The sequence below is a fragment of the Bidens hawaiensis genome, unplaced genomic scaffold (assembly GCF_021521415.1).
Source record: "Bidens hawaiensis isolate Kalapana, Puna unplaced genomic scaffold, B.hawaiensis_p1.1 tig00032030_1, whole genome shotgun sequence".
In the NCBI taxonomy this organism is placed as follows: domain Eukaryota; kingdom Viridiplantae; phylum Streptophyta; class Magnoliopsida; order Asterales; family Asteraceae; genus Bidens; species Bidens hawaiensis.
The window spans coordinates 96,331-124,302 of NW_027495415.1; the positions used below are offsets into that span (position 1 = coordinate 96,331).

The following is a 27,972-nucleotide window of genomic DNA, read 5'->3' on the forward strand; positions in this document are numbered from 1 at the left end:
TTGTGGGCCAGTCATTATCATCATATTATAGCTCATAAGCCGCAACTCGCGCATGCTTTATTATTTTATAGCTCGTAAGTCGCCTCGCGCGCAAGCTTCATTATTTTTATAGCTCGTAAGCTGCCTCGCGCGCAAGTTGCATTACATTATTATCGAGATGCGCACTCTATCTTTTATCAGGCCCCCCGCCACTATTGTTATGATGCGTGCTATATCTTTTTCATGCCAGTGCACCATTATTATCATAAGGATCACAACATGTCACCATCATGGAGAAAACCTCTCAAAACTCAAAGACAATAAAGACAAGGCCGAAGAAAGGGGAAAAAACCGCCTCATATCCTAACACACCTTATGAAGTCCAGCGCTCCACCTAAACGCTTGCACGCCTAGGAGCAACACTGGACTTGGGGGGCTTGTAGGGGTATGGTACTAAACCCGGCTTACGACCTTAATTTATTATGTTTGGCTTATTTTATTATATGGACTAATACAATATTATTGGGCTGAGGGGGTTTTGTGGAGGTAACCCTAACTGGGCTAGGCCCATTAGGGTACCATGATGGTGGCCATGAGGCTCCCTATATAAGGAGGTCTCCACCTCCTTATTAAAGGGGGTTCTCAATAAGAGCCACCACCATAACCATTTTTGTGTCTGTAAACAAGAGATCCTCGAGATTTCTTAGCAGTCACCTCCACACCCCCAAAAACCATTGCAGATCTGAGCGGAGGAGAGCGAGATTTGGTTACATCATCCCGTAGAAGACGATCCGAGCTATACCCGGTACGTTTCGTGCTTTTAAGAAAAGTAAACCAACAGCAATCACTAAATAAAGGGAAAAAAAACAGTTAAAAACTGTTACTCAAAACAAAGGATCATAATAGGTATGATTCAGTTAGCACCAAGAAACTTGTTTTATCAATTCAATCCCTCTGGAAATCAGGTTGTGAAGTGACGGATCTAACCCATGCCCACTTATGATCTTTGATGTCCACTTGATTCTTGGTCTCAGCAATCTCGCCCATCGGAATATACGCATAGTTTCCGTTAACCGGGCCCGCTACAAACCCGGTGTATCCAGCCATGACACCATGAACAGCCGAGTGCGCCAGAAGCGTACAATAAAGATTATCAGTCGCATTGGCCGTAACTGCACGGATCATATATGTAGGATCAATATACTTAACCGTAAACAACTCACCCTCATGGTTCACACTCCACCACTTCTTCAGCTCAGCTTTCAGCCACACCCCTACATCTAAAAACACGGGATTCCCGGATTCATCTCTCTCTTGTTTCTGCTCATCGGTTCTTGGAATAATGTCTTGACCGGCCCCTTCGGCTACCACAATAACAGCATGGCCGTGTTGTTTCAAACGGTCATCAAGAACCTCAAAGAGCCCGCCTTTACCGTGTAGGTAAAATGAATTTTCAGGTATTAAACAGCAGTCGACGTCTCGGCTGCTTAGGGTTGCGTGAAGAGCGATGTGGCCAGTGCTTCGGCCCATAAGTTTGACCAGGCCTATGCCATTGGGTGCACTCTCGGCCTCCACATGAGCCGCACTGATTGCTTGCTGGGCCTTCTCCACGGCTGTTTGAAACCCGAATGACATGTCGATGATTCCCACGTCGTTGTCTACTGTTTTGGGGATTGCAGCAACACCAACGTATAACTTTCGACGCTGGACTTCGTTAAATATTTTCACTGCTCCACGTAGAGTTCCGTCTCCCCCGATTATGTACACCTGTGTATCTTAAAGATTTAGTTGAAAAACTTGAGCATAATTAAAAGTTCTCTATACCATTGCAGGAAGTAACGGAAAAGAAATAAAGTTAGGGCAAGCTTGAGCCTTAATGAGCTCGTGAGCTACTCGACATGCTCTCGCTAAAATTTGTTTCAAGCCGACTTAAACAAGCTTTAGCTTTTATCGAGGCTCATTTAACAAACGAGCTCGTGAGGTACTCGACACGCCCTCTAAAACTTGATTACAGCCGAACTTAAACGAGCTTAAGCTTTTATTGACGCTCATTTAGCAAATGAGCTTGAGCCACCTTGCAAGCCCAAACATGCCTTTCGTTTATATAAATTTTTTATATATCAATTATATATTTATATAACAATAACTATTATGCATAAAACTATGCTAATCATAATTAAATAGCATGTATCATCATGTTATACATAAAAGGGATCCAAATTGCTGCATTGATAACTCATGTTAGCAGAGTATATGGTTATATATATTTTAGTCAATATATCAAATTAACAAGCATTATCTGTAGCCAATACCAAATTCTAGTATAAGTGACAAAACGGGTGGCTCGGCTCGGGTCGGTAACAAGCTATCTACAACTATAGACCAAATGAAGCAAAGATTATAAAGAATCAAACCATTCAAACACATGCATTTAAACAAAACAACATAAACCAATAATCATTCAAAAAAAAAAAAAAAAAAAAACCTGATTATAACCACGATGTTGAATAGCATCAACAATCTTGTGAAGATCAAAACCACCTCTAGAAGTCTCAAGCACAGTGCCACCTCTCTTATGCCAATTATCAACCATTTTCACATCAAGCCGCACTGGCTCCATCGAATAAAACCCGCGGTACCCCGCCTTAATCCCGAATATCTCCCGGACCCCATACTGCTCCCACAGCCCCACCACCAGCTCCCGGATAACCGTGTTAAGACCGGGACACAACCCCCCGCACGTAACGATAGCGGCCCGAACGTTTTCGGGGTCGAAAAGTATTTGTTTTCGGGTCCAGCTCGGTGGTAGGCTACGTGTGGGTATGAGAGGCTTCCGGAGAGGTCGTAGATGGTTCGGCGGATGATGATGTCGGACTGGGAGAGGTAGAACTCGTTGGAGGGGCGGTAGAAGTGGTTGTGTTCTAGTGTAGTGGTGTGTGGTTTGAGGTTAAGGTGGTCGGTTAAGTGAGGGAGGGGTACGAGGTTGAGGTTGAGGTTGAGGTTGAGGTTTTGAAGGTGGTGGTCGTTGTTGTTGTGGGGTTGTGGTGGGGTGGTCATGGTGGTTGACGGTGATGGAATGAAGCAAGAGAAAGAGAGTGGTGGCCGGAAGGTGAGATGTGTCCAAAGTTTTCTCGTGGTTTTATATGATGTCATACACGTGGATACATATGTGGCGAGTCCTCAGTGTGACGCGTGGCCAGTTGTGTTCTTAAATCAAAATGTTTTTTCACATTTAGTTTCATAGTATGTTAAAAATATAGAGAGAATTCCTCAAATAGTATAGTTTTACCAACATTTTTCAAATAACTAGATTTTCAAAAATTCTTAAAATGGCCTAATAATTCCGTTAGATTTGACAGAATTTCAAGACCGTCTGACGGAATTTGTTGACCTTTAAAATTGCATTATGTGTCAATGTATTAATGGATCCGACGGAATTCGTTAAAGAACCATCGGATTTGACGAGATTTTTAATAGATTCGACGGAATTCTTTCTACCTCTCAACCTTAAACCTTCATAACCAACCTTCATATCCGTCATTTTTATTTCTTCACAAAATCAAGTAAATCCATAGTGGAAATCTCTTAGTTTTTCGAGGAGTACACAACCATAGTGTTCGATTTCATTCTAGAACTCAAAATCAAAAACCCCTGAATTGAAAATCTATGTTTCGACGGACAAATTAAACAGTCAAATCCGATGGAAGCATTAACTGAACTGTCGGATCCGGCTCTTTATTATTACGTCGTCTAGAACACGAATCCGTCAGATAACTAAAAAAACGTCGGATCCACTGAAAAATTTGAATACGTGTCAACAACTGATAGGTTATATTAATCTGTCAGATAACATAAAAAACATCGGATCTGATGAAAATTTTGAATACGTGTCGACATCTAATAGGCTAGATTAATCCGTCGGATCAGTTCTCGTTTCCGTCGGATCTAACGGAATTGCTAGGCCATTTTAGGGATTTTTTGAAAACTTAGGCTATTTATGGAAAGCGTTGGTCAAACTAGACTATATGGGGAATTTTCCCTTAAAAAATTAGTATAGTGGTATAAGTTATGAGTGAACACTAAATGTAACCGATTAATTTTTTCAACATTTCTAGTGCAATTGGTGGTCGAGACATGCTTATCATCGGTATACAATACAACTTATTCGAGTTTGGAATCTAGAACAATTGTGTACCCTCTTTGTTGGAATCAAGCCTAGACCCCAAGAGATTCTCATATAATTTGTCACATGCATGGTTCAAACCTGATACATCTCTTTGCCTCATAATTAACCCAGCTAGAAAGCTAGCATTTGCCGTCTGAGCCAAACTAAGCCAAAGATCATTGAACTCAACCTTTTTAATAGTGTTTTGAAAAGTTCAAACATATGTTAAAATTTAGAAAATCAAATTAAAGCCATAATAAATGAAAAGTTTGGTGTTGCATGACCATGATTGGTCCATGTGGCACCGTACAATTGGACTAAGCATTTTTTTTTTGTTTTTTTAATTTGATAACTAAACGGTTATATATGTTGACTCGTTATCGTAATATCTAGGAACGGCAACACTAGGGTTTTACCTGCCTTTTTTGTTTTAGTTTCGGTACCGTAAAAAATTTAATTGAAACCGACTGACAATGCTTGGGTTTTACCGACCGAATAAACGTTATTTTAAATATTTTATTTTTTATATATTAATTTGATGATTAATTTTAGTTTTAACGTTCAGACTTTACCAACGTTGTATATACAGTAGCGTAACGAAAGTAACTGAAATTGGCCAGATTTGGTGTCGTAATTCTTGGTTTTTAACCCTTGGGTTTTACCAAGTCATGGATTTTAACGCTCAGGTTTTACCAATGCTTTGGTTGTCGTACATATTTTAAATTTTTTCATATGTTAGCCTTTTTATATGTCAAAGAGGAACTACCCAACAACGGAAGAACTAGCAACAGTGGGAGAAACCTTTTATAACCTCAACCGACCGAATGCCGATTTATTTTTGTTCCGTTACCGTAACGAACATGACGGCCACTGACCGAATTTGCGTAGACTCACCACCTCAACACCCGATATCGGTAACGGACAGATTTTACCAATGGTCAAGTTTTATCGACCGACGCCACCCCATTGGTTCATCTCAATTTATATTTATAGGGGAGATTTATATATTTGATTTATTTTGGTTTTAGTTCAGGTACAATAACGCACATAATCAAAACTGACTTAATTCGCATTTACTTACGGCCTCAACGCTTGGGTTTTACTACTGTCCGGGTTTTACGGGTCTGTCAGCGCAATATGCCAGGTAACACCCTAGTATAGTATAATTAAGAGGTTTGGTGCCATAAAAGATTTTTTTGATTATTTTATTTGCTTTGTTTTGTATTTATGTAATTCATTTTGATGCATAATCATTTCAGATGCCTTGGTGTGTTAGTTATCTTGCAAAATCTTTAGAATTTAGAAGTATGGAAGTTCAAAGCTCACATGTTGCTAAATTTCTTGTTTTTTTTTTCTTATTTGTGTGGAGAACTACCTCCTTTCTTATAGAACAAATATTGTTTTTTGTTGGCTCATATGATGCTAAACTTCTTGGGTGTTTTTTTTCTTTTTTATTTTTTATGGAGAACTAACTCCTTCCTTCGAACAAATATTTATTTTTTTTTGTTTTTTTGTGTTGGTTTAGTTATTTTATTTGTGTCTTTTGTTTAAAAATGTTAATATAAAAAAGAGTTTTTGGTGTTGTAAATACGTTATTGGGTCACTTGACGGCACCTTATTGATGTAAGAATTTTTTTTGTTTTCCTTTTTAGTTTTAACCTATAACGAACGTAAAGGAAACAAACCGAATGCCAATTTTGTTTTTATTTTATAATTTTATTGTTTTGTTTTAGTTCCAGTACCTTAATAAACGTGTCAAAACTGCCCGAATTCGCGTAGACTCACCGTGTTGTTTTAGTTTAGGTACCGTAACAAATGTAACGAAACCGACCGAATTCCGATTTTGTTTTTTTCAAGTTCCGGTACCATAACGAACGTGACGGAAACCAGCCGAATTTGCGTAGACTCACCGGCTCAATACCCGGGATCGACAACAGTCGGGTTTTGCCAACGCTCAAGTTTTACCAACTGACGCCACCCTTTATTTTTTGTTTTAGCTCCGGGACAACAACGTACGTAAGCAAAACTGACCGAATTCTTGTCGAGTTACCGCCTCAACGCTTAGAACTAACAACGCCTGTCAACGCTTAGAACTAACAACGACTAGATTTTACCTGCCCGGCGCAACGCGCCGGGTAAAACTCTAGTTTTTTTAACATTTCTAGTGCAATTGGTGGTCGAGACATGCTTATCATCGGTATACAATCCAACTTATTCGAGTTTGGAACCTAGAACAATTGTGTACCCTCTTTGTTGGAATCAAGCCTAGACCCCAAGAGATTCTCATATAATTTGTCACATACATGGTTCAAACCTGATACATCCCCTTGCCTCATAATCAACCCAACTAGAAAGCTAGCATTTGCCGTCTGAGCCAAACTAAGCAAAAGATCATTGGCCTCAACCTTTTTAATAGTGTTTTGAAAAGTTCAAACATATGTTAAAATTTAGAAAATCAAATTAAAGCCATTAATCAATTTTTTATTTTGAACGTACTCTTCATTTCTAAAAATTTTATTTTAACAGCTCTAACTTCCAATTCTCCAATCATTTTAATTAATGTGGCTAATCGTCGTACCTTCTTATGTATGTTGAATGCATTCAAATTAAGAGATGATATGACAAGGGCCGGGGCACATTCAATAAAAACCATTCAAGAATAGTGTGTTTTGCATTAGCACAAGCCCAATATTGATCAAGATTCATGGGTCGCCAACCTTTGTTCATGAAACCCATGAATGTTGTGAGAGCACTTGTCAAGTTGAATAACATGATGATTGATAACAAACCCATAATGGACATATATTGTATTAGAAATCAATAATACACATCATTTTTCCCATCCTGATATCTATATCTCAAATCAATTTTAATAGACTGATGTAACAAAATTCCTTTTAGTGTTGGCAAATGGTTGTGTAACTTGATCTTCTATAGTGTTGGCAAATGGCTTGCTTGTCTTTTAGAAAAGCTGATGCATAAACAACCAACCATCAACACTGTGAACAATAAAAGAATATATCACACTTATTGGCCCGGTTTACATCTTCTTCTCTGTCAACTCAAGGACTCATATTGCAATCCCGCAAATACGCCTGATCATAGTCCACATATTTATTCCAGTACCCTCTAAACCTGGGTATACCTATCTCCAGCCACGGTTTCAAGTTCCCACTGTAGTGAACCACTGCTGCATTTTCAATCTCCTTCTGTCTCACACTTGGGTTGTACCCGAGCCCAAGCACATGCCATGACTTATCTAACGGGTACACCCGTTTCCAGAATGTTATCAAACCAGCTGGCAACGTCCCCAGCTTCCAAAGCTGTCTGTCCTGTTTCTGCAACATATAACAAACGATCACAAGACCGTTAACATTTTAGGTATAATAGATATTGATTGATTATCATTAATGAGGAAGTTACCAAATTCTGCCATGAGTGGTAAACTTCTGTAACGTTTTGTTTCTTCCATTCTTCCAAATCAAATACATTCATTCCATAAGCCCATCCACACGCATGCGGGTCAAAGTTTTTAGCTATGACCGGATTTGAAAAGTTGAGGTATCGGTCAAATCGATGGAAATTTTCACACATCTCAACCGCACCATTCACCTTACCTTTCAGATCAATAGACCAAAGACCACTTAAATCCTTCTGAACAACTATATCATCATCCAAGAACACCACTTTTCTCAGCTTCGGAAATACTTCCGGAAGGTAAAACCGAAGACGATTCAGCACTGACAGATACTTCGGGTTCTGAAACTTCATATGTGAATCAATCGTGTCCTGAGATGCCAACTGTTTAAGAACCGGGCTGTAACTTGCATTCAGCCATGTGAATTCATCAATGTTTTGAACTTGTATTGTAGCCACCCCGGGCGGGTTTACAAGGAACCACATCCTCATTGCAGCATAATTCAGCTTGTCGGTTACAATGTGGAACACATGTTTTGATGGATCCTGCCACGCTTACACATTAACAATCACAACTTCTAACATTACTATCATAAATTTTGAAAAAAAAAAAACATAATCACTCACATTGGCATTTGTAACAGTTGAATTGACGACAACTGCTGTAGCTAACACGTTATCAGAAAACAATGCATAATGGAACAGGTTCGGGTCATCAATATTTTCTTGATTTGGAAATTGTTGTGCAGAGAAATTTAACGAATAATATTCGGTTGAGAGGCATAAAGGAAGACAATGCAGGCCCTTCGAAACGGTTTTGGCAGTTAACTGTGTTAAAAACAAGGCTTGTTTTTGGTGGACGCGTAGTTGTTCTTCAGTTGTGTGAATAAGAGCCCGGAGTTTCCTTACAACCGCAGTGCAATCATCCTGTATTTGCTTTCCTTTTGCCAGTGTTTGATCCATCGCCTTCATCTTGTCATAGGCACTGAATTTATATAAACATAACTTAATAGTAAATACCAAAATATAACGCGTTATTTATTGTAGAAGTTAAAGTTAAGCCTTACTTTTTGGGTAAATCATCATCCTTAGTTGCATCACCGAGTGCCTTTTGGATTTTATTCATGCGTGCTCCAAGTTCTTTGATGAAAAGAGAGTTGGATCTTGTTCCCGAAAGGGAGAGGTAAAGTCGTCCCCTAATCAGCTGATCCTTGAGATACTGAACACGATTATCTGTCAGAAAGTGTTCGTCCGGTTTCTCACTTTTGGCTTTTGCAAGTTTGCGTTGACCAACTGTATGAACCTCTTGTTTGGTATCCTAAAAGATCATACATTAAAACAATTTAGACATGTCATATTTGATAGTATCAACAGAAAACAATTTCACATTTCGGTTGCGTCGGTTCTGTTATTCTGATGTAAAAACAACTTACAGCTGATGCCAGGTTAATGGGATCATCATGTTGAAACATAGCTATGGTGTCAACTCTCTTTGATTCTGAAATCATAATTGAAATCGTCACGTAAAAGATATGATGAATAAATTAAAGAAAAGAAAAGCCGAGTAATGAAAGAAACCTTTATCATCTGTGAGTGCATGCAGAAGAAGATGAGAATGATAAGATTTTGATGGTGACATCATGAATTTCAGATGATGACAAAGAGGTGAGTTACAAGATGGGGTGGTGATTATGCAAGTGAAAAGAAGAAATGGGGCAATGGTGAGAAACAGTAACAGAATGGTTGGCATTCTGATCTTGAATATTATCCTCATCATCTTCCAAATTATATGATTGAAATCCGAATACCAGTTATTCTAAATCTGGGTTTAGACCATTAAATGGAATGAATCAAAGTATTCCAATGGGGGAAGAATGAATTTGTTGTCAGTGGGACAGGAAATCTGCTAGCTGTTTGGCCTCATGGTTTTTAAAGTAACTTGTAACGGTTTAGTGCCTCGTAAGTAGGACACACAAACGGGTCGGGTCAGGCCGAGCGATTCAGGTTACGGGTTAGAACGGCTTGATCTATAAAAGGGTTCTTTTGGTTTGGTTCGCCGATGCCACGTTACACGCGTACCAAGACTGGGTTGGGTTGGGTTGGGTCACGTGTGTCTTGACACCAAGTTGGTCTATGTGCGTGCCGATACTTGACAAACGTCTGATATCGTGTTATGCAAGTACCGACACCGCTTCCGCGTTCGATGCCACGTTACGCGCGTACCAACAGGTGCCTAGCTACGTGTGTACCGTCAACGGTTACACATCTGATGATGCGTTAAGCGTGTACCGATGCCGTTACGTGTTCGATGTTGCGCTATATGCGTACGGAAACTAGGTTGTGCATCTAACGATGTCGAGTTACAGGCATGCCGGTGACACATTGTGCATCCTATATTAACCCATTCTAACCAGTTTGAAAAAGTAAAACCAACTCATTCTAACCCCTTTTATTATAAAAAATTGTCTCAATCAACACACTCTAACTCGTTCGATGAGAAATAGCCACACATATCAACCTATTTTTTTTGAGAAATGATCCATATTAACCCGTTTTTAAGCTAGTAGGTCAAAATTGCCAGACATAATCGTAAGTCAAGCTAACCATTTAGCATGTATGTTAATATTTTATTAATTTATTTAAGTCTTAATATTTTATTAAAAATGTATGTTAAGACCAAAACATAAAGTATTTTCACATTTTGTTTGCAATTTTAGTTTTATATAGTGTAGGGCGTCATTTGGTTTTTAAATCCATTTCAACCGATCAAACTATTCAGACCAGTAAACTAGAAAGGCAACCAAATATATTGTCCATTCCGGCTGTCAAAATATGCCTAAAAGCATATGGTCAAATAGCTTAACAACCCAATTTGTCCATTAAAATCGTACATATTGTTGTATATAAGATAAATATTGATGTTTGGTTTCTCAAAGCCTTTGTTGGGTCACGTGGCGATATCAACATGCGTCACACTATCCAATATTTGATATGTAAAATTTTTTGTTCTATTTTCGGTATAATAACAAACGTGACCTACTGGATTAGCGTCAACTCGTTGTTGTAACGCTTGGGTTTTACCTGTCAAATAAACGTTATTTTAAATATGTTATTTACATGTATCACAAACTATGCTAGTATTATGAGCATTTACTAATTCAACTTTTGGGTTTGGCGTCAATACCGTAACAAAGTTAACTAATACGAATTGACTTCGTGTCGTTTTAACCATCATAAGTTGTATTTATTTTCTTTAATATGGTATTTTTTGAGTTTGTAGTTGTATTTATATATGATTTTTAAACCAAATTACCTAAGCTAAGGTTAAGACATCCTTTAAAACCTTGTATGATAGATAATATGAACGATTAAGACATCCTATTGGCGTTCATTTTTCTATTCGATTATGCGTGTCGGTAAGCTATTCATCTGATCGTTTTGACTTTTGATTTACAGGTATCACAATTGTGTTTTTGTATATATATACTTTAACCGATGGATCATGTTAGAAATCGAGTTGGAGCTTGTTTCGACCTGAATTCTAATTCATCATTTTTTGTTTTCAATTTGGGGAAGATATAATTTTGGAATTGAGAAACAGGATTATAACCTTTTCGGATTGGATTGATTCTGCTTGCTTTCAGTTTAGTGTAGAAAAAGCAGCTTAAAAGTTCTAAACCTAAACTTAAATGAAACATGCTATACTAGTTTGTTTTTTTAAGATGTTAATCTTTTTAGCATAAGCTATACTAGTTCTAAACTGTTTTAAGCGTTTACAGATTAATGTTTTGGATTAAATCCTGGTAACGTTACGAATGTAACCAATACCTACCAAATGTGCGTTAACGCAATACGTTTTGTACACTAGTTGCTATAACAAAACGCTTATATGACAGGAAATACTCACTCAACCATCAAGAAAGTGAGCCATGATTAAACTCTTTGATGCTCACTGTCACCTACAAGACCCGAGAATCTTCAACAAAGTCCCGAAGCTCATCGAAACCGCTCTAGAACACAACATACATCATTTTGCAGTCAATGGTATCTCTGAAACTGACTGGCATATAGTGAAGCAGATGAGTGACACCTACCCGTGCATAATCCCATCGTTTGGGCTCCACCCGTGGTTCATCACAGACCGAACCACCAACTGGCTAACAACCTTATGCGAAATCTTTGACGCAAACTCTTCAGCTGCAATAGGCGAGATTGGGTTAGACAAAGCCTCATATGGAAAGAAAACCAAATTTGCAGATCAAGATCAAATATTTAGTGTGCAGCTTCAACTCGCTAGAGAACTTAAACGGCCCGCTTCGGTTCACTGTGTATGCGCGTTTGGTGAACTTATTGATATTATGAAATCTGTTGGCCCGTTTCCTGAGGGTGTAATCTTGCACTCGTATATAGGGTCTGCAGAGATGGTTCCTGAGTTTGTTAAACTTGGAGCGTATTTTTCGTTCTCGGGGCATCTTATGGGAATGGAGGAAACGAAGGTGAAGAAGATGCTGAAAGCGATGCCTTTCAATAGGATATTATTGGAGACGGATGCTCCAGATGCAGTACCCAAAAGTGAACGGGCCAGAATCGATTTTTTTGGTGGAAGAGGATAAAAATAATGGTGACCCGAAAAAGATGATTAATCATCCGGCTAATATTCACTTTGTGCTGTCTTATGTTGCATCTTTGCTTGATTTGTCTAAAGAAGAAGTTGCTGAGGTAAGCTACAAAAATGCAGTGAGGCTGTTTTCTTATGAAGGATCTAAACTGCAACAAGGTTAGTTTTTGATTATTATGTTGTGTTATATATAGGAAGCATACTTTTGCTTATGTTTTAAATGTTATATTGGTGGCATTATTAGTCGAACATGCCTTGAACTTTCCAATTATGATTTCAAGAAAGTGTGACATTTACAGATGGATTATAATTCGCATTTTCTTTGTTTATGATTCTGTACTAGATAATGTACCAAAACCAAGCATGTGTAACCCGTGTAACATCCCCATTTTCTGGCATGCTGTGATGAGGATTTATAATTCATATAATGATGATAATATGCTGAAAACAATTCATGTTTAAACTCAGTTTTGATTATTTTTAACCAAACAGATGAGGTAGAGTTGAATTGATCAAATTTAAGCTTAAATTTACTTTTTGGTATATAAAGATGACCCGGTGAATACCAATAGTTGTTAATGTGCATACATTTGAGTTTATTTATTTATTTTTTTTAAGTTAGCATACACTCAAATTGCCTGTTTTAAGATTAAATGTGTTTCTATGGCTCAAGTTTCAGTTTGTTATGCAGATGCAAATTTTAATGGTTTGTTGGATTAAGTAACAAATCTATATGCATAATACATTATAAATTGTATTGCGTGTAAATTGTGAAAATGTTTTGCAAAATTCTGAGTCGGCACGGCCTATGCTTTCACATATTTTGTTTAATGTGTCGTGGTGTAAACTTTCAGGTAAATCATTAACAAGCGATAAAGAGGAGTAATGAGCTCGGGGATGGATCGAATGAGACTTTATTGTTTATTGTACGCAATATTGCCGCATTATCGTTAGTTTATAGTTATGTAAATTAGCTGAAGTATCTTTAGTTTATTGTTATGTAAATTAGCTGCATTATCTTTAGTTTATATTTATGTAATCCTTTTTATGGCTTGTACACACCTTAACTGTAAACTATCATGTTTAACTTTTTTAAATTAGTGTTCCCTTGTGTTACTAGTGTTTTGAAAAACTTAGGATTAATATTGAGAAATGATGAAAAGGACTCCGTAATAATTATTTATTTTATAAAGCGGGTAGCATAAAATCATGCCATGAATTGAGACCTTTTTTTTATTCTTCTGGAGTCTTGACCAGAAGTTAGGCTAAGACGGCGTCATTTTATTATGTTCTTGACCAGAAGTTGTGTAAACCTCTTGGAGATCTCTAAGTGACTCGTCACTATATGTATGATAGCATCTCCAAACTCTAATGGTGGTTTGAAAGTTTAAAATACAAACATCCTAATCACCCACTTACATTCTCTATTCTTCACCCTCTCACATCTCATTTAAAAACCATTGAAATTCCAAACTCTTTTCACTCTCTCTCTCTCTCTCTCTCTCTCTCTCTCTCTCTTCCACCTAGGATTCAAATCACACAAAAACTTACCATTGGAGATGTTATGATAGAGGTATCAAATAAAAACTACTAGCTTGTTAGAAAAACATGAAAACCAATCACAACCAATTAAGTTTTTTACCTTTCTTTATGATTTTCTTAATTAGAATCTTAAGCATGTAAATGGTTAGTTTTTCCATTTTCTTAATATAGAGTAACACCACTAGTTCACTACCAAACACCATTCGACACAACTACATGAGTTAAGGCTATTTCCTGCCTCAAAATTAGAAAAATTAAGCAAAGTAAAAAATGGTAATGACGATGGTGGTGGCGGCGACCACATGGATGACGGTGATGGTGGGGGTGAAAAAAGGAATTGAATGAGAGAAAAGAGGGGTGTGTAGATTAATAAGTTTGATGTTTTTAAAGAAAATATGGTTCCTTGTTTAATAAGTGATTTTTTAATTGATCAACCTAACACCTTTTCTTTTTCCTGCTTTTAACAATAGTCCATTTCATTTCGTTTACCATTCATGCATATCTCAAACAATACCTTGATATTTTGTTTTAGAAGGAAAAGACCAAGAGAAATAAATTTTAAAAAAGAAAAAGTAAAAGAAAGAGGTAATATCCGCTAAAACTTCTTTGAGCCCTCGAAGACTCATCACTCCTGCACCCTATACGCCAATTTGATGAAGCTTTTCGTTTACACTTGTGATTGTTTCCTATTGATTGTTTTATAATATATCATGCCATAAAAAGTTCACTATTATTTATTTATATATTGTGAATAGTCACAACATACGTATTACATACATTAAATTATTTTACTTTTCGAGAAGCCACTAACTCTTGATAGATGCTTTTATAATAATAATACAAATAAATATAAACTACAACTTTCGTTTGAAGACAAGACATGGCTAGCCTAGCCTAGCTTCAATTATATGTACCTTACTTGAATTAAACGCGTAGTCATTATTCTTTCATTGCGTTAATATTGAGTATTTACCCAGCCGTCATACAAAGAAACAAAGGCAATCGCCGACAATTTGTGCTTCGTGTCGTCGTCGTCATCTTCTCTCTCCCCCAAATCTTTCAATCTCCTCCACCTGCTCTTTTATTTTCTACTTCAAATTCAAACTCACGAGCATGCCGATCTAATAATAATAATAATAGAATAGCATTTACCATCAAACTCAATTCAATTTCGTTGTTATTATTGAGAAAATGAAGATAAAGCTATGGCTGCGAAAGCCCGTTCTGGTGCTACTCTTCCTCACAGTTGTCGCCCCCATTGTTCTCTACACTGACAAGCTCACTACCTTCTGTAATTACTTCCACTTCCAGATCTTACCTTACTTTTATATCTGCTGAATTTGACCTAATTTATTTAATTCTTGTTGCAGCTTCTTATGAATTCATCCAGGACCCTTCCACACTTGTAATCATTCTATTTTATTTCAATTGATTTCATTTATTTGTTTAATTTGGGTTTTTTTTGGCTGCAGTCGGTTAATCGAGATGTTAGACCCCTAAATTTGCTTCCTCAGGTCACTACTAGATGTTGATTTATTAATTGAATATATTCAATTATTTATTTTATTTTTTTTCATTATTATTATTATTATTATTATTATTTTTAGGAGTCATCTGTAACCCTAAAAGAACCATTAGGTGATATTCATGTGGAAAATTTGATTCAACTTGCTGATAATGAAAGCTCCAGGATTACCAGACAGCTTAATGGAGGTTCATTTTCTTAACCTTATTATTATTATCATTATTAACCCTAATTTATATGGCGATTTTGACTGTAAAATTTGATCAGAATCTAAGGGACTTGAAGTTGAAGACAACCCTATCAAGCAAGTTACTCAAGATGATAACAGAGTGGAATCAGTTGAAAACAAGGAGAATGTGAAGAAGTTGAAGGTGGATGAGCTGTCCACTAAGCCTGTAAGTTTTTTAGTTTTTTCTTTTAAATATTGTTGTGCTGTCATATTCATGACTCTTCTTGTGACCTGTCAATTGTTGCATTAGCTGTATATATTTAATAAAAATTTATTGACTTGGATCTGTTTGACACTGTTATGATCATGCTCGCATGTTCGTTATCAAATTATAATTATGTTTAGTAAAACTATTTGTGGTTGATTTGAAAGTACCTTTATGTCAGCATCTTAATACCAAGATTTGGTTTCCATTAATGTAGATTATAATAATTTATAATAATTCACGATTTTCTTCGCATGTGGAGTTAACTTGTGTTAATGTCTGTTTTTTTAGGAAATTAAACCCGAGGCTCATAAAGCTGTTAAAAAGGAGCCCGTGAAAACGAAAAGTGATAAACCGAATGAACAAGTTTTAGTAGATAATCGTGTTCGGTATCTCAAGGATCAGTTAATTAGGGCAAGAGTTTACCTTTCCCTTTCAGCAACAAGAACAAATACTCAATTTAATAGGGAACTTCGGTTACATATGAAAGAAGTCCAAAGAGCGCTTGGTGATGCAAACAAGGATGCAGATTTACCAAAAAAGTATGCCTTATTTTTATTAATTTCCGCCACAAATAAACTGTTATATTTTATTTATGCTTTAGTTATGTTGCTATAAATTCAGTGCCTATGACAAGTTGAAGGCGATGGATCAAACGCTGGCAAAAGGAAAACAATTACAGGATGATTGCACAGCGGTTGTAAAGAAACTGCGTGCGATTATTCACTCAACAGAAGAACAAGCACGTGTGCATCAAAAACAAGCCTTGTTTTTAACTCACTTAACTGCCAAAACTATCCCCAAGGGCCTCCATTGTCTTCATTTACGCCTTACAACCGAATATTATTCGTTAAATTCTTCATCACAACACTTCCCAAATCAAGAAAATCTTGATGACCCAAATCTGTTTCACTATGCGTTGTTTTCTGATAACGTGTTAGCTACAGCTGTGGTTGTCAATTCAACTGTTACAAACTCCAAGGTGAGTGATTATGGTTTTTTTTTATAAACTTATGATTGTATTTTATAAGTTGTGATTGTTAACGTGTAAACATGGCAGCATCCTTCAAAACACGTGTTCCACATTGTAACCGACAAGCTGAATTATGCTGCAATGAGGATGTGGTTTCTTGCAAACCCGCCCGGGAAGGCTACGATACAAGTTCAGAACATTGATGAATTCACATGGCTGAATGCAAGTTACAGCCCGGTTCTTAAACAGTTAGCTTCTCAGAACATGATTGATTATTATTTCAAAACTCATAAAGGGGCCGAGTCTGATTCAAATCTGAAGTTCCGTAACCCGAAGTATCTGTCAATGATGAATCATCTTCGATTTTACCTTCCGGAAGTATTTCCAAAGCTGAGAAAAGTGGTGTTCTTGGATGATGATATAGTGGTTCAGAAGGATTTAAGTGGTCTTTGGTCTATTGATCTGAAAGGTAAGGTGAATGGTGCGGTTGAGACGTGTGGGGAAAACTTCCATCGGTTTGACCGTTACCTCAATTTTTCAAATCAATTGATTGCTAAAAACTTTGACCCGCGCGCGTGTGGTTGGGCGTATGGAATGAATGTATTTGATTTGGAAGAATGGAAGAGACAAAACATTACAGAAGTTTATCACTCGTGGCAAAATTTGGTAAGTACCGCATTTATGATTATAATCAATTTCTAAAATACTTCAATCTAGGGTTTCGTGATCATTTGTTATGTTTCTGGATGCAGAATCATGATAGGCAACTTTGGAAGCTGGGGACATTGCCACCGGGTTTGATAACATTCTGGAATCGTGTATACCCGTTAAATAAGTCATGGCATGTGCTTGGGCTTGGGTACAACCCGAGTGTGGGCCAGAGGGATATTGAAAGAGCAGCAGTGATTCACTACAACGGAAATTTGAAGCCATGGCTGGAGATAGGGATACCTAAGTTTAGAGGGTACTGGAACAAGTATGTGGATTATGATCAGGCGTATATGCGGGATTGCAATATGAGTCCTTGAGTAGACAGAGAAGAAGTAACTCTGGTTAATAAGTCGGTATATATTCTTTGATTGTTCATAGTGTTGATGGTTAGTCTCCTCTTAAAAGATAATCTAGATTCTAGCCACACATTATGTTGATTTTGTTGTAAAGGAGCAGTAGATTCATGGTATGCAAGTTGGTGTTTGATGTGTGCATTTTGTATATACTATCAATGGCTGAAAACGCTCAATAAAAAAAACTGAAGCCCATGAGAGCTTAATCCTTTGTACAATCGGGTTCAAACCCGGATCTTAATAAATAACGTGTAAGAAAGAAGCATCACGAACGAATATAACAGACCTAACGACGAGTAAACGACATGATAGTCTCAGATTATCCTGCCACTTGGAATCAAGGCATCTTTGATAAACGACATGACAGTCTCAGATTATCCTGCCACTTGGAATCAAGGCATCTTTGATCACTGTCACGATACCGCTCTTAATGAAGTAACCGTCAGTCTCTCGCGCTGTTTCTTCAACATCATCGATGTTTACAATCTGAAAGTTCAACAATATAGAATATCAGTTCTGCATTATAATGATGGTGTTTATTAGCTATGTTAACTGATTATTTACCTTCACATTGTCTCCAATTCGAGCATTTTTGTCGATAATCGCTCTCTTGATGTGTGTATTCTTTCCAATACCAATAGCTACACCGCCCTTTGCCGCCAATAATCTTCTGTCTGCATCAGTCTGCTCCACATAAACAAAACTCATCATTCATTTACATCAAAAAAGTATAAAAAGTTAAACAGCAATATATATTTCTATAAAAAGTTAGCTACCTCATAGTAGTCAGCTCCCATAAGCAAAGTGTCCTCAATAATCGCACCCTCGGATATGCACGACCGGAGACCAATTACCGAATGATGAATCTTACAATTCTACAGTGCAAAAATAATTCAACCGGATCAGAACAAATCTACACCCTAGACCGTAAATCATAAACCTTCAAAACATTCTAGTAAGTGTGTAAGACTCAAGATATATTAAGTACCTTGATTACACAACCCTCACCAATGACACTGTTTGTGACATCAGCATTCAACATCTTTGAAGGTGGTAAGTATCGCGGTTGTGTATATATTGGAGCAGACCGATCATAGAAACTGCAAAGCGATGAATGACACGTTTATAATTTGTTATGCTGCAAAGTTAACAAGTTTTTGGTAAGACACAAAAAGTGACAAGTTGACCTGAAATCTGGAACTGGCTTCTTGGTGATCCCCAAATTTGCATGATAGAAAGCCTCAATGGTACCGATGTCTTCCCAATAACCATCATAAAGGTAAGCTTGCACCTATACAATGAACGAAACAATCGGCTTAACATTTAGGCGTATGATCTGCGTAAACTGACCTGATCTGTTCAAATTCCTTAAAAGGTTCGCGTCATGTTAGAAATGCACACCCCTAAATTCTAATAAACCATACACGATCTTAACTTACCCGCGAGCCGATAGATGTTGCGCCTGGAATTACTTCACTTCCAAAATCATTCGCCTTTGGAAACTTCTCTCTGAGCAAATCCAACATTACATTCTTACTGAAAACATATATGCCCATACTCGCAATAAACGGCAGTTCTTTTGCTCGCTTATCATCCAACCCGAGAATGGTAGTATCAACCTAAAGCAGATATTTTAAATATTAACTTTGATAACTCAAAAAATATATAAGAACCCGTTAAAGAAAACTCACGGGCCCACCATTCTAATAAAATTTGACTATCTTCATACCTTCATTGCTTGTAATTTGTCCCCCTTCGGCTTTTCTGAAAACTCGATTATCCTGCCTTCCTCGTCAATTTTCATCAAACCAAATGCAGTGGCCCGTTTCTCATCCATGGGTAACGCAGCCACAGTTATATCAGCATCACTTTCCCTATGTGCTTGGATAAACTTCTCATAATCCATCCGGTACAAATGATCACCAGCAAGAACTAAAAATTCCAGCACATTTTGTTCTTCAAGCAACCATAGATACTGCCTTACAGCATCAGCTGTACCCTAGTCATCATTCACAAACACGCATAAATCAAACCAACTCACTTACTCACTCGGTTCGATCATTGTTAATAATAATAATAATTACCTGGAACCAGTCGGGATTCTCGGGACTTTGTTGGGCTGCAAGAACTTCAACAAAACCTTCATTCTTGTAGCCGCCCATGTTGCTTGCGTATGCACGCGATAAATGGCGGTTAAGTGATGCGGAATTGAATTGGGTCAGAACATATATCTTGTTTACATTGCTGTTTAAACAGTTGCTGACAGGTATGTCTATTAATCTGTAATTAGCTCCCAAAGGAACAGCAGGTTTAGCTCTTTTCTTTGTTAGAGGATATAATCTGGTCCCTGCTCCACCACCAAGAATGATTCCAAGAACACTCTACACATTCACACCAACAATCAAGATCACACACATATATATATATATATATATATATATATATATATATATGTAACATCAAAACTCAGACCAGCTAATATTGTGATTTGTCACCGTTGTCTATAAAGAGCTAATTGATTGCTTTTGGTTGCCCAAGTGGAGACTTCCCAGGAGGTCATTTATCCGTTCTCTCATTCACAGCCATTGCATCCAAAACGCGTTGCTTATATTTGAGGCATGGTATTCCATATTAAGTTGTGCATGGGTCGGTTTATGCCCTCTTGGCTCAAGCAAACCAAAAGAAACTGAAAACCGGTTTCGGTTTTTGGTTTGTGATCATTTCAGTTTCGTTTTTCTTTCTCTTTACCATTTTGGATTAAAATTTTTTGGATGAAAAAATTTGACCCAAAATAATGAACTTGGATCTAAAACTCTGACAAAACTTTTTGTTAATTAATAACTAATTGACTATTATACATTGGGGTTAAAATATTTGGGTTACACTTTTTATAATAAATTCTTATATCTAATATTCTAAACTAAAAATAATAATCCATAAGGCATAAATTCTGTTCGGTTTTTTGGTTTTAACTGCATGCAAAACCAAAACCAAATTTCGGATTTTACAAAAACATAGAACCAAACAGTCGGTTTTTATTTGGCAGACCCCTAGAACCCGGTGTGGAATTTGCTAAAAGTGTAACAATATACAACCACCAGTTTTCATATCTAATATGTATATGTATGAATATAGTATACATATAGAGAGGGGTGAGACTAGATGCATAGTATAGTACCTTGCTGGCATCAGGATCAAGACATGTCTGAGAATAGCTAGAATCAGAAACAGCTTTGGGACAGACAACGTTAGGAGTCTGTCTTCTTCTTCTTCTTCTTCTTGTTCTTCTTGTTTCTCCATCAGCAATGATGAAATGGGGTGTTTTCCGGTGAACACTGGAGGCGTTGGTGTTCTTTAGAAGAATATTCCGGCGGAAGATCTGGGAAGCAGTGGAAGAAGAGGACAGATTGCCACTCATCACTCCGGCTGACTGAATCATCATGGGGGTGGCCATAATGATATCAAATATTGGAATTAGAGTATGATAATAATAATAATATGGGGAGGAGATGGAGAAGGAAATCTGATGATGTGTGGATGTGGAGTGTGTGTAAATTGTAATATGAACAACAATAACATCCTCATGCACACAACCAGCCAAACTAATATAACTGAAGTCTCACTATTGGCTAGTTGCAAGTTGGTCCCTAAGTTTGTAGTTAAATAACATATGTTGACTGACATGTTAAATACCATCTATGCATTTGGGATAGGGTTGCATGGGCTTACAAGAGGGCTTGCTTTTAAGCATGTCAGGCCCATTTGCCTGATTTAGTCCATAGTCCACACACACAACACAAGTCACAAGGGAGTGGCACTAGACATGTAAAGAAAACTGCTTTTGGACCAGCGAACTAGTTTTCAACCCAACCTAGTAGGCTTGCACAAACCGGCTAACCGGTTAGTGGCCAATGGTTAATTAACTGATTAGACCGGTTAATCGGGTCAGGCACCACCCGGTTTTCAACCAAAAAGCCCTAATCGGTATGCCTGATTTCGGTTATAACCGAACCGGTTAACCAAAAAAAAAAAACCAACTTAAAAAATTAAAAAAAAAAATAATCTAAAAACTAGTTTTGTAACCGGTTTATGGGTCAAAATGTATAATTGGCTATATATTGACGGGTATAATAAGGTATAAACTGGTTTTTTATGGACCGGGTAGTAAGCGGTTAGCAACCTGTTTGTCACATCCCAACCTAGGGATGAGCTCGGTACTGTACTGGTACCGAAAATCCGGATCCCGAAAATCACAAATTTTTGGTACCGGTACCGAAATGCTCGGTTCGGTACCGGTATTTAAGGTAAAATTCAGGAAATACCGGTACCGTTCTGGTCCCGAAAATTCAAAACCTTGGTACCGATTCGGTACCGACGGTACCAAATCGGTACCGGTACCTCGGTACCATACCGATTTTTGCTCATCCCTACCCCAACCTAACGACAGAACACACCGGGACGCGATAATATTTGTATCATAGCTCAATCACACTAAATTGTCAATAAGTATTGTGACATTCGTCAATTTCGGGTCTTGTTTGTATTCGTTTTTGTATTTGTTTATTATGTAAACCGACCCGATTTGTAAACCGAAGCTTTGTTATAATCAAAATGATGGATTTATGTTACAATATTGTTTCACACTTGTTGGGTCTTGAAAACATTCTACCTTTATTTTTATTTTTATTTATTTATTTATTTTTTTAATTTTTTGTTGTTTTGTGTTTTTGTCTTGATCCATTTTGCATGAAAACTCTTGTGTCTCACACCCATATTTGACCACCAACATTACCCTATATATACACCACCTTTCCTCTTCATTTTCCCTTGCTACAACTCCAAAAAAAAAAAGAAACTCTCTCAAATATCAAAGATTTAAGGTTATCTTCTTAAGTGTTCTTGAAGGTTTTTAGTCTTTCATCTTAATTAGTTTATGTAGCCTTATTAATACTTGTTTATGGTTGTGAAACATATATATAATATACACCCCTTGTTTACCTTTGGTAGTTACTTCTCCGATTCCGGTCGGTGAGGTTTCGGACCTCATAAGGCAAGACTTCATGGAGGACTTCGTGTCCTTGATATATATACATCTATATAACTTGTTCATACATATTAATCTTGCTTATTTTAGTTGGTCATGTTTACAAGTTCCATGGTTATGGGTTTTTAAGAGTCTATGCTTCGGTTTAATCGTAAATAGCTCAAGACCGTAAACCGAACTTTGTTACTAGTTTTGTTAAATAATTGTTTAAACATACTTATTATTAGATCTAAGTTTCTAAAATCATTTTTACAAATTCTATGGTTATGGGTTTGTAGAATCTTACCTCGGTCTTAACCCGAAACACGATCCGAACCGAAAACCGAACTTTTGTTTAAAGACTTTATTGTTAACTTTTGGTTGTAAAACTTAAAGTATTTTTTTTTATTTGTACATTATTATACAAGTTCTTTAGTGTTTGGACATGTGAAAACCAAACCGATTCTTACTCGCTTAAGACACACAAGTGTGTTTTTTTTAGTCATCAAGACTTGTATATTTCTTTAAAAATAGTTACAAATTGATTTTTAAATATTTTCTTAAGTACTTGGAAATGTTGGATCCAACTTGATCTCATAACAAAGTTTGGACCGACAAAACCGAACACTCGCTTAACGTGCTTTGTTAGTTCTAAAACAATGGAACTACATACTTGATTAAGTCTTTTTAAATTTTATTGAGTTATCTCATAACATTCAATATTTTGAAAAGTTGACTTTGGGTTTGACCAATTATCAAGACCCGAACCGACAACCCGAACACTCGATAAAAAAAACCCGTTTTAGTATCTTTATTCCAAAGGGATTTGCATTCTTGCATTTTATCCACCTTATTACTTAACATAGGTTGAGTAAATATTAAGGTTAGATACTTTAACCCGATTTCGAGCAAACTTACATTTTTAATGGGTTATTATTATAAATTCTTAAATAGTTACATTTTAAAACCTTGAACTTTAATTATTTACATTTCTCAACATTTATTTTGTTTAAAGACCTTCAAGACAACCTTTCTAAATTCAAGACTTCTTTTCTTTTTAGGCATTGTGCGTTAAACTCGTCGTTTCGACAAATATTCAAATTATCATCTTTCAAGTTTACTACTTGAAGGTGAGTACTTCATACCCTATTTTCCATCTTTTATTTTGGGGGTGACATTTCATACTTGTTCAACAAAATGCTTTATATTTGAATCTTAAACCACAAACGTAGTTGTATACTTTACCTAAATAATTGCTCGATTTGGTGTTCTATGCTTATATGCCTATGTGTTTATCGCTTTTGGTTGGTGGAACTATAAAATCCTAGACTATTTGGCATCCCCTTATAGCAAGGTGTCGTTAACGTAATGCAATTAACGATAACTATAAAATCCTAGACTATTTGGCATCCCCTTATAGCTAGGTGTCGCTAATGTGTTTAGCGATATCTATTTATCCAAATTACCACTTTTATTTATCGTTTCGTATGCAAGTTTTGTGGCTATCTTTATTATATACTAATATGATTAAACTTATGAATTGCTCACCAACCTTTGTGTTGACAAACTTTATTTTATGAAATGTTGCAGGTTTGCATCTTGGTTCATTTATGATTGTGAAGAAAACGACATCAAAGACCTTAGGATATTAGTAAAAAATGAACAATATCAAATTTGCCATATTTTGTGATATCTTGTTTATGGTTATTTTATGGATAATTGTTATGTGACATTTTCGATGTTGTGAAATGAAATGAGTTTATTAAATACTGTCACTTTAATTAGTGTCATGTGCTTATGGACAATCGTTACACCTCGGCATGTTCCGCCTTTTGGTCGGGGTGTGACAAGTATTAATATCTAAATTTATTTATTCATTCATTAAATATGTATTCTTCTATATTTAATTATTATCCTAAAGTCCAAACTAAGTCTCCACTTCAATTCACTTGATATATCAACCTGCATTATGTGTAAATATAATTTGTCAACAGCACATGTTGAGCGAGTAACCACGGTCTTGTATAATAATAATAATAATAATAATGAGGAATAAAACAATTCATTGCGTTAGTGAATAACATCAATTAACATAAACAAATAGATGTGCCTTTTCAACATGCCACTATATTTCAGACATGCTTACTTAGATAGATTCGCAACCAATAAGTGTGTCTTTTTGAACATGCCACTAGATTTGGGCATGTCTATTCGAACGACGTATGATCATACTTTGAGGATGAGGATAAGAATACCAACTAATCATAAAAGCATTATTAAACATAAATCATATAGCAATCAACAATTAATCGAGCAACATTACAACCACACAAATAATGGAATTGTATTTGAGTGAAATAATGTAATAATAATAGTTTCTAGTATGTATAATGCCCCCAAAACAAAATAGAGAAAAAGGAGATGTGATTACTCACCTTAAATAAGGTGGACGGTAGCGTGAAGGCGAAAACGGTCAAGGTGGACTAGTTAGTTTCACCAAGAGTCTCAATTATAAATCCTAATTATAACGGAACAACTAAATAAATAACTAATCATAAAAACGAACAAGACTCGATAACAAGGGTTTATGATGGATTTGGGATTGATCAAGCGTTAATTAGTTATATGTAATCAAAATATTATAACGTGAGTTAAAAATGTAAACAATTTAATTAGTATTACTACATATAGATTTAAAATCAATAAACGCTACTTTTACTATAATATATACATTTATATATTAAACGAGAACTCGCCTTGATGATTGGTTTGTTTAGACGAGGAAAAATTATTTAGCTTATTTATTTATTTATAATAATGTAATAGGTTAAAACAAGAAATATATAGATTTATATAAATATATAAAATTACATGTATATATATGTATATTCGGAAAAAGTTTAAACGAGAATTTATTTTGGGGGTTTAACTGAGGAACCACGAAATGTTCATGATTTAATCCATTATCAGGATCTAGCATTTGACATGATCAATCAACGAGTTATTAGGGCTCAATGTGTGTTTGTGTGTATTTTGAGAGGATAAATTGACAGAGTAAAGACTCAGAGGTTCATAAAATAATCAGATCGTTAATTAGAATAAGTTTACAGGACTATATATAGAGACAGACTCATTCACTAAACATGCTTAGCGAATGAGTCACATTCGCTAGACATTCCCCTAGCAAATGGCCTTATACTTTAACATCTCATTCGCTAACATCCCTAAAGAATGAGCTAAACAAAACTTGTTCATTCACTAACATTTCCTAGCGAATGAACTTACATTAATTGCAGAACTAGCCCCTAAACTTATATAAATACCAAAACTATAAACAAAGAGCGAGATGACAAATGATGTATCAACAAACCCCCCTTGTCTCGAGCTTTGTATGTATTTACATCTTGAATCTTGTGGTCGTCCAGTCAGCACAACTATGAATTCCAAATGCATAACACGTACGTATGACCCATTGGAATCGCATAGCGAGCTCGTTGTCTTTATTGTTAGCCCATTTGACCTGATTTTTGAATAAAACGTCGTTATTAGACTTAGATAGGTTGACCAACCACATCGAATCCAAAACCCGAATAAACTTAATTTTATCTCCAGAACCCAACAAGATCACCGCTTCACCCGTCTTATCCCCGTAATACCATGATGGTTGGTTATTTTGTACATATTTAGCATGTTAATTTATTAGTTTTAATTGTTTAATGCATGAGCTTCGATACTTCATATGTGTGCATATTTTTTCAGGTTACAGGTGATCAATGTAGCTATTTTGGCCCGTATGAACATGAAATGAAGATCCAGGATGACCAGCACGCAAAACGAGACAGGAAATCAAAGTTGGCTCGTGAGAAGACCCTCGCACTATACGACGGGGTGGAAGATAGTCCATCGTGATATGCGATGGACTTAGTTTACTGATATGTTGACTTTTGGTCCATCGCGCTACGCGATGGACCTGGGAGGGCTCCATCGCGATACGCGATGGCTAGCAAAATCGAGAAATTTAGGGTTTTATATATTATATCAGTTTGACGACCCTAGAGATATTCTCTACATTCCATAGCAGTTTTGAGAGATAAAGAGACCATTTCCGTCCTTCTGAATCATCCAGAGATCATACGTGTGGCTTATATAATCATAATTGAAGATCTTTCAATGTCTAGGCGCAGTTGATCTTCTCGAATCATACCCGGGATGTAGAGTATTGTTTTACAGTTTTCTCATGTGTTAAGAACAAACCATTTGTAATTGTTTATGATTAATATATGAGTATTGATGTTTGGCATTATTGTGCATTCAGTCGGTTTAGGTTTATTTCGATCAGAAGAATTAGTTTGCCAGTTATGTAATACTTGCTTATAGGGTTGTTTGATTAGTTTGAATATGATGAAGCATACAATTGCCCTTAGTTGAGTGACACTGGCAGGGACTATTTGATAATAAGTGCCATGTGTTAGCTATCAGTGGCGAAGCTTGGGCTTCGTCATGGCGGTGACCGAAGTCACGGACCCAAAAATTTTTGGGTTGACGATTCGGTTCGTGTCGGTGGTTCGGTTCAGGTCAGATACAACATGACATCTATATATCTATTTTTTTTCATTCATTCAAACGATTGTTTTTACAATTAAAAAAACTAGATAATTTTTTAACCAACGGAGACCTAAAATATTCATAATAATGCGAGAGCCGAGAGGAAGTTAGAATAAGAATTACAAAGCAGCTTGACGACGTTTCAGATCTTTGAATTCCTCAATTGTAGATTCCGAATCAAATGTTTCAGCAATTTCTTTTTCTATGTAAACCACCAAGCTATTCGCGAGATACTCATCTGGCATCTTATTGCGAAGTCGATTCTTGAATATTTTCTTTGCTGAAAACCTCCTCTCTATTGTTGCAGTAGAAACTGGAAGTGTCAAGATTAGCCGAACCACTTTATCAACCAAATTGTGCGTCTCACATTTCTAAGTTTCCACAAGACTTTTGGATAAATCATAAATACTTGAAAAACCACTTAGATTGGTATTCTTTGGCATTTCAAAATTAAAATTCTGCAATTGATATTGTAAAAGAGTAATTTCCCGCCCCCTAATCAATTTTCGCTCTTTTTTTATGTTTTGTTTAAACAAGTTTTTATTTTTAAAAGGAGCCTCCTCAATTTTGAGTTTTATAAAAACAAAGGTTTTTACTATTCAACTACTATTTTATAACTTTTGTATA

At 36.4% G+C, this 27,972-nt stretch overlaps 3 protein-coding genes and 2 pseudogenes across 5 annotated transcripts; 2 read left to right on the plus strand and 3 right to left on the minus strand.

Annotated features, from left to right (window-relative positions):
* Positions 1-857: 857 nt before the first annotated feature.
* Positions 858-3,044, minus strand: LOC143582839 (ATP-dependent 6-phosphofructokinase 2-like; annotated as a pseudogene). Its single transcript, XR_013144053.1, has 2 exons — positions 2,465-3,044; positions 858-1,746 (listed from the first exon to the last, which is right to left on the minus strand). The product of XR_013144053.1 is annotated as an ATP-dependent 6-phosphofructokinase 2-like (transcript).
* Positions 3,045-7,206: 4,162 nt separating this feature from the next.
* On the minus strand, positions 7,207-9,069 carry LOC143582838 (putative galacturonosyltransferase 4). Its single transcript, XM_077065318.1, has 5 exons — positions 8,995-9,069; positions 8,629-8,879; positions 8,189-8,546; positions 7,568-8,107; positions 7,207-7,482 (listed from the first exon to the last, which is right to left on the minus strand). Exons 1-5 carry the CDS (start codon positions 9,067-9,069, stop codon positions 7,207-7,209), a joined length of 1,500 nt encoding a protein of 499 aa, XP_076921433.1.
* A 2,411-nt stretch (positions 9,070-11,480) lies between these two features.
* Positions 11,481-13,107, plus strand: LOC143582836 (uncharacterized; annotated as a pseudogene). The gene is made up of 2 exons (XR_013144052.1): positions 11,481-12,338; positions 13,034-13,107. The product of XR_013144052.1 is annotated as an uncharacterized LOC143582836 (transcript).
* A 1,797-nt stretch (positions 13,108-14,904) lies between these two features.
* Positions 14,905-17,858, plus strand: LOC143582837 (putative galacturonosyltransferase 4). Its single transcript, XM_077065317.1, has 9 exons — positions 14,905-15,012; positions 15,092-15,126; positions 15,194-15,235; positions 15,329-15,434; positions 15,514-15,641; positions 15,972-16,222; positions 16,305-16,662; positions 16,741-17,319; positions 17,406-17,858. The coding sequence occupies exons 1-9, from the start codon at positions 14,913-14,915 to the stop codon at positions 17,679-17,681; spliced, it is 1,875 nt and encodes a 624-aa protein (XP_076921432.1). The 5' UTR covers positions 14,905-14,912; the 3' UTR covers positions 17,682-17,858.
* Positions 17,859-18,086: 228 nt separating this feature from the next.
* LOC143582840 (glucose-1-phosphate adenylyltransferase small subunit 2, chloroplastic-like) lies at positions 18,087-21,171 on the minus strand. The gene is made up of 9 exons (XM_077065319.1): positions 20,896-21,171; positions 19,802-20,098; positions 19,447-19,716; positions 19,157-19,336; positions 18,905-19,008; positions 18,706-18,817; positions 18,494-18,592; positions 18,282-18,401; positions 18,087-18,203 (listed from the first exon to the last, which is right to left on the minus strand). The coding sequence occupies exons 1-9, from the start codon at positions 21,169-21,171 to the stop codon at positions 18,087-18,089; spliced, it is 1,575 nt and encodes a 524-aa protein (XP_076921434.1).
* Positions 21,172-27,972: the final 6,801 nt, after the last annotated feature.

Coding starts and splice junctions, on each gene's coding strand:
- LOC143582838 (XM_077065318.1), bottom strand. CDS start 9,069: ATGATTTCAGAATCAAAGAGAGTTGACACCATAGCTATGTTTCAACAT. Junction 8,108..8,188: donor CAACTGTTACAAATGCCAAT/GTGAGTGATTAT, acceptor TAAGCGTGGCAG/GATCCATCAAAACATGTGTT. Junction 7,483..7,567: donor ACCACTCATGGCAGAATTTG/GTAACTTCCTCA, acceptor TATATGTTGCAG/AAACAGGACAGACAGCTTTG.
- LOC143582837 (XM_077065317.1), top strand. CDS start 14,913: ATGAAGATAAAGCTATGGCTGCGAAAGCCCGTTCTGGTGCTACTCTTC. Junction 15,435..15,513: donor TACCAGACAGCTTAATGGAG/GTTCATTTTCTT, acceptor AAATTTGATCAG/AATCTAAGGGACTTGAAGTT. Junction 16,223..16,304: donor GATGCAGATTTACCAAAAAA/GTATGCCTTATT, acceptor CTATAAATTCAG/TGCCTATGACAAGTTGAAGG.
- LOC143582840 (XM_077065319.1), bottom strand. CDS start 21,171: ATGGCCACCCCCATGATGATTCAGTCAGCCGGAGTGATGAGTGGCAAT. Junction 19,717..19,801: donor AGAATCCCGACTGGTTCCAG/GTAATTATTATT, acceptor AATGATGACTAG/GGTACAGCTGATGCTGTAAG. Junction 18,204..18,281: donor GAATTGGAGACAATGTGAAG/GTAAATAATCAG, acceptor TTGAACTTTCAG/ATTGTAAACATCGATGATGT.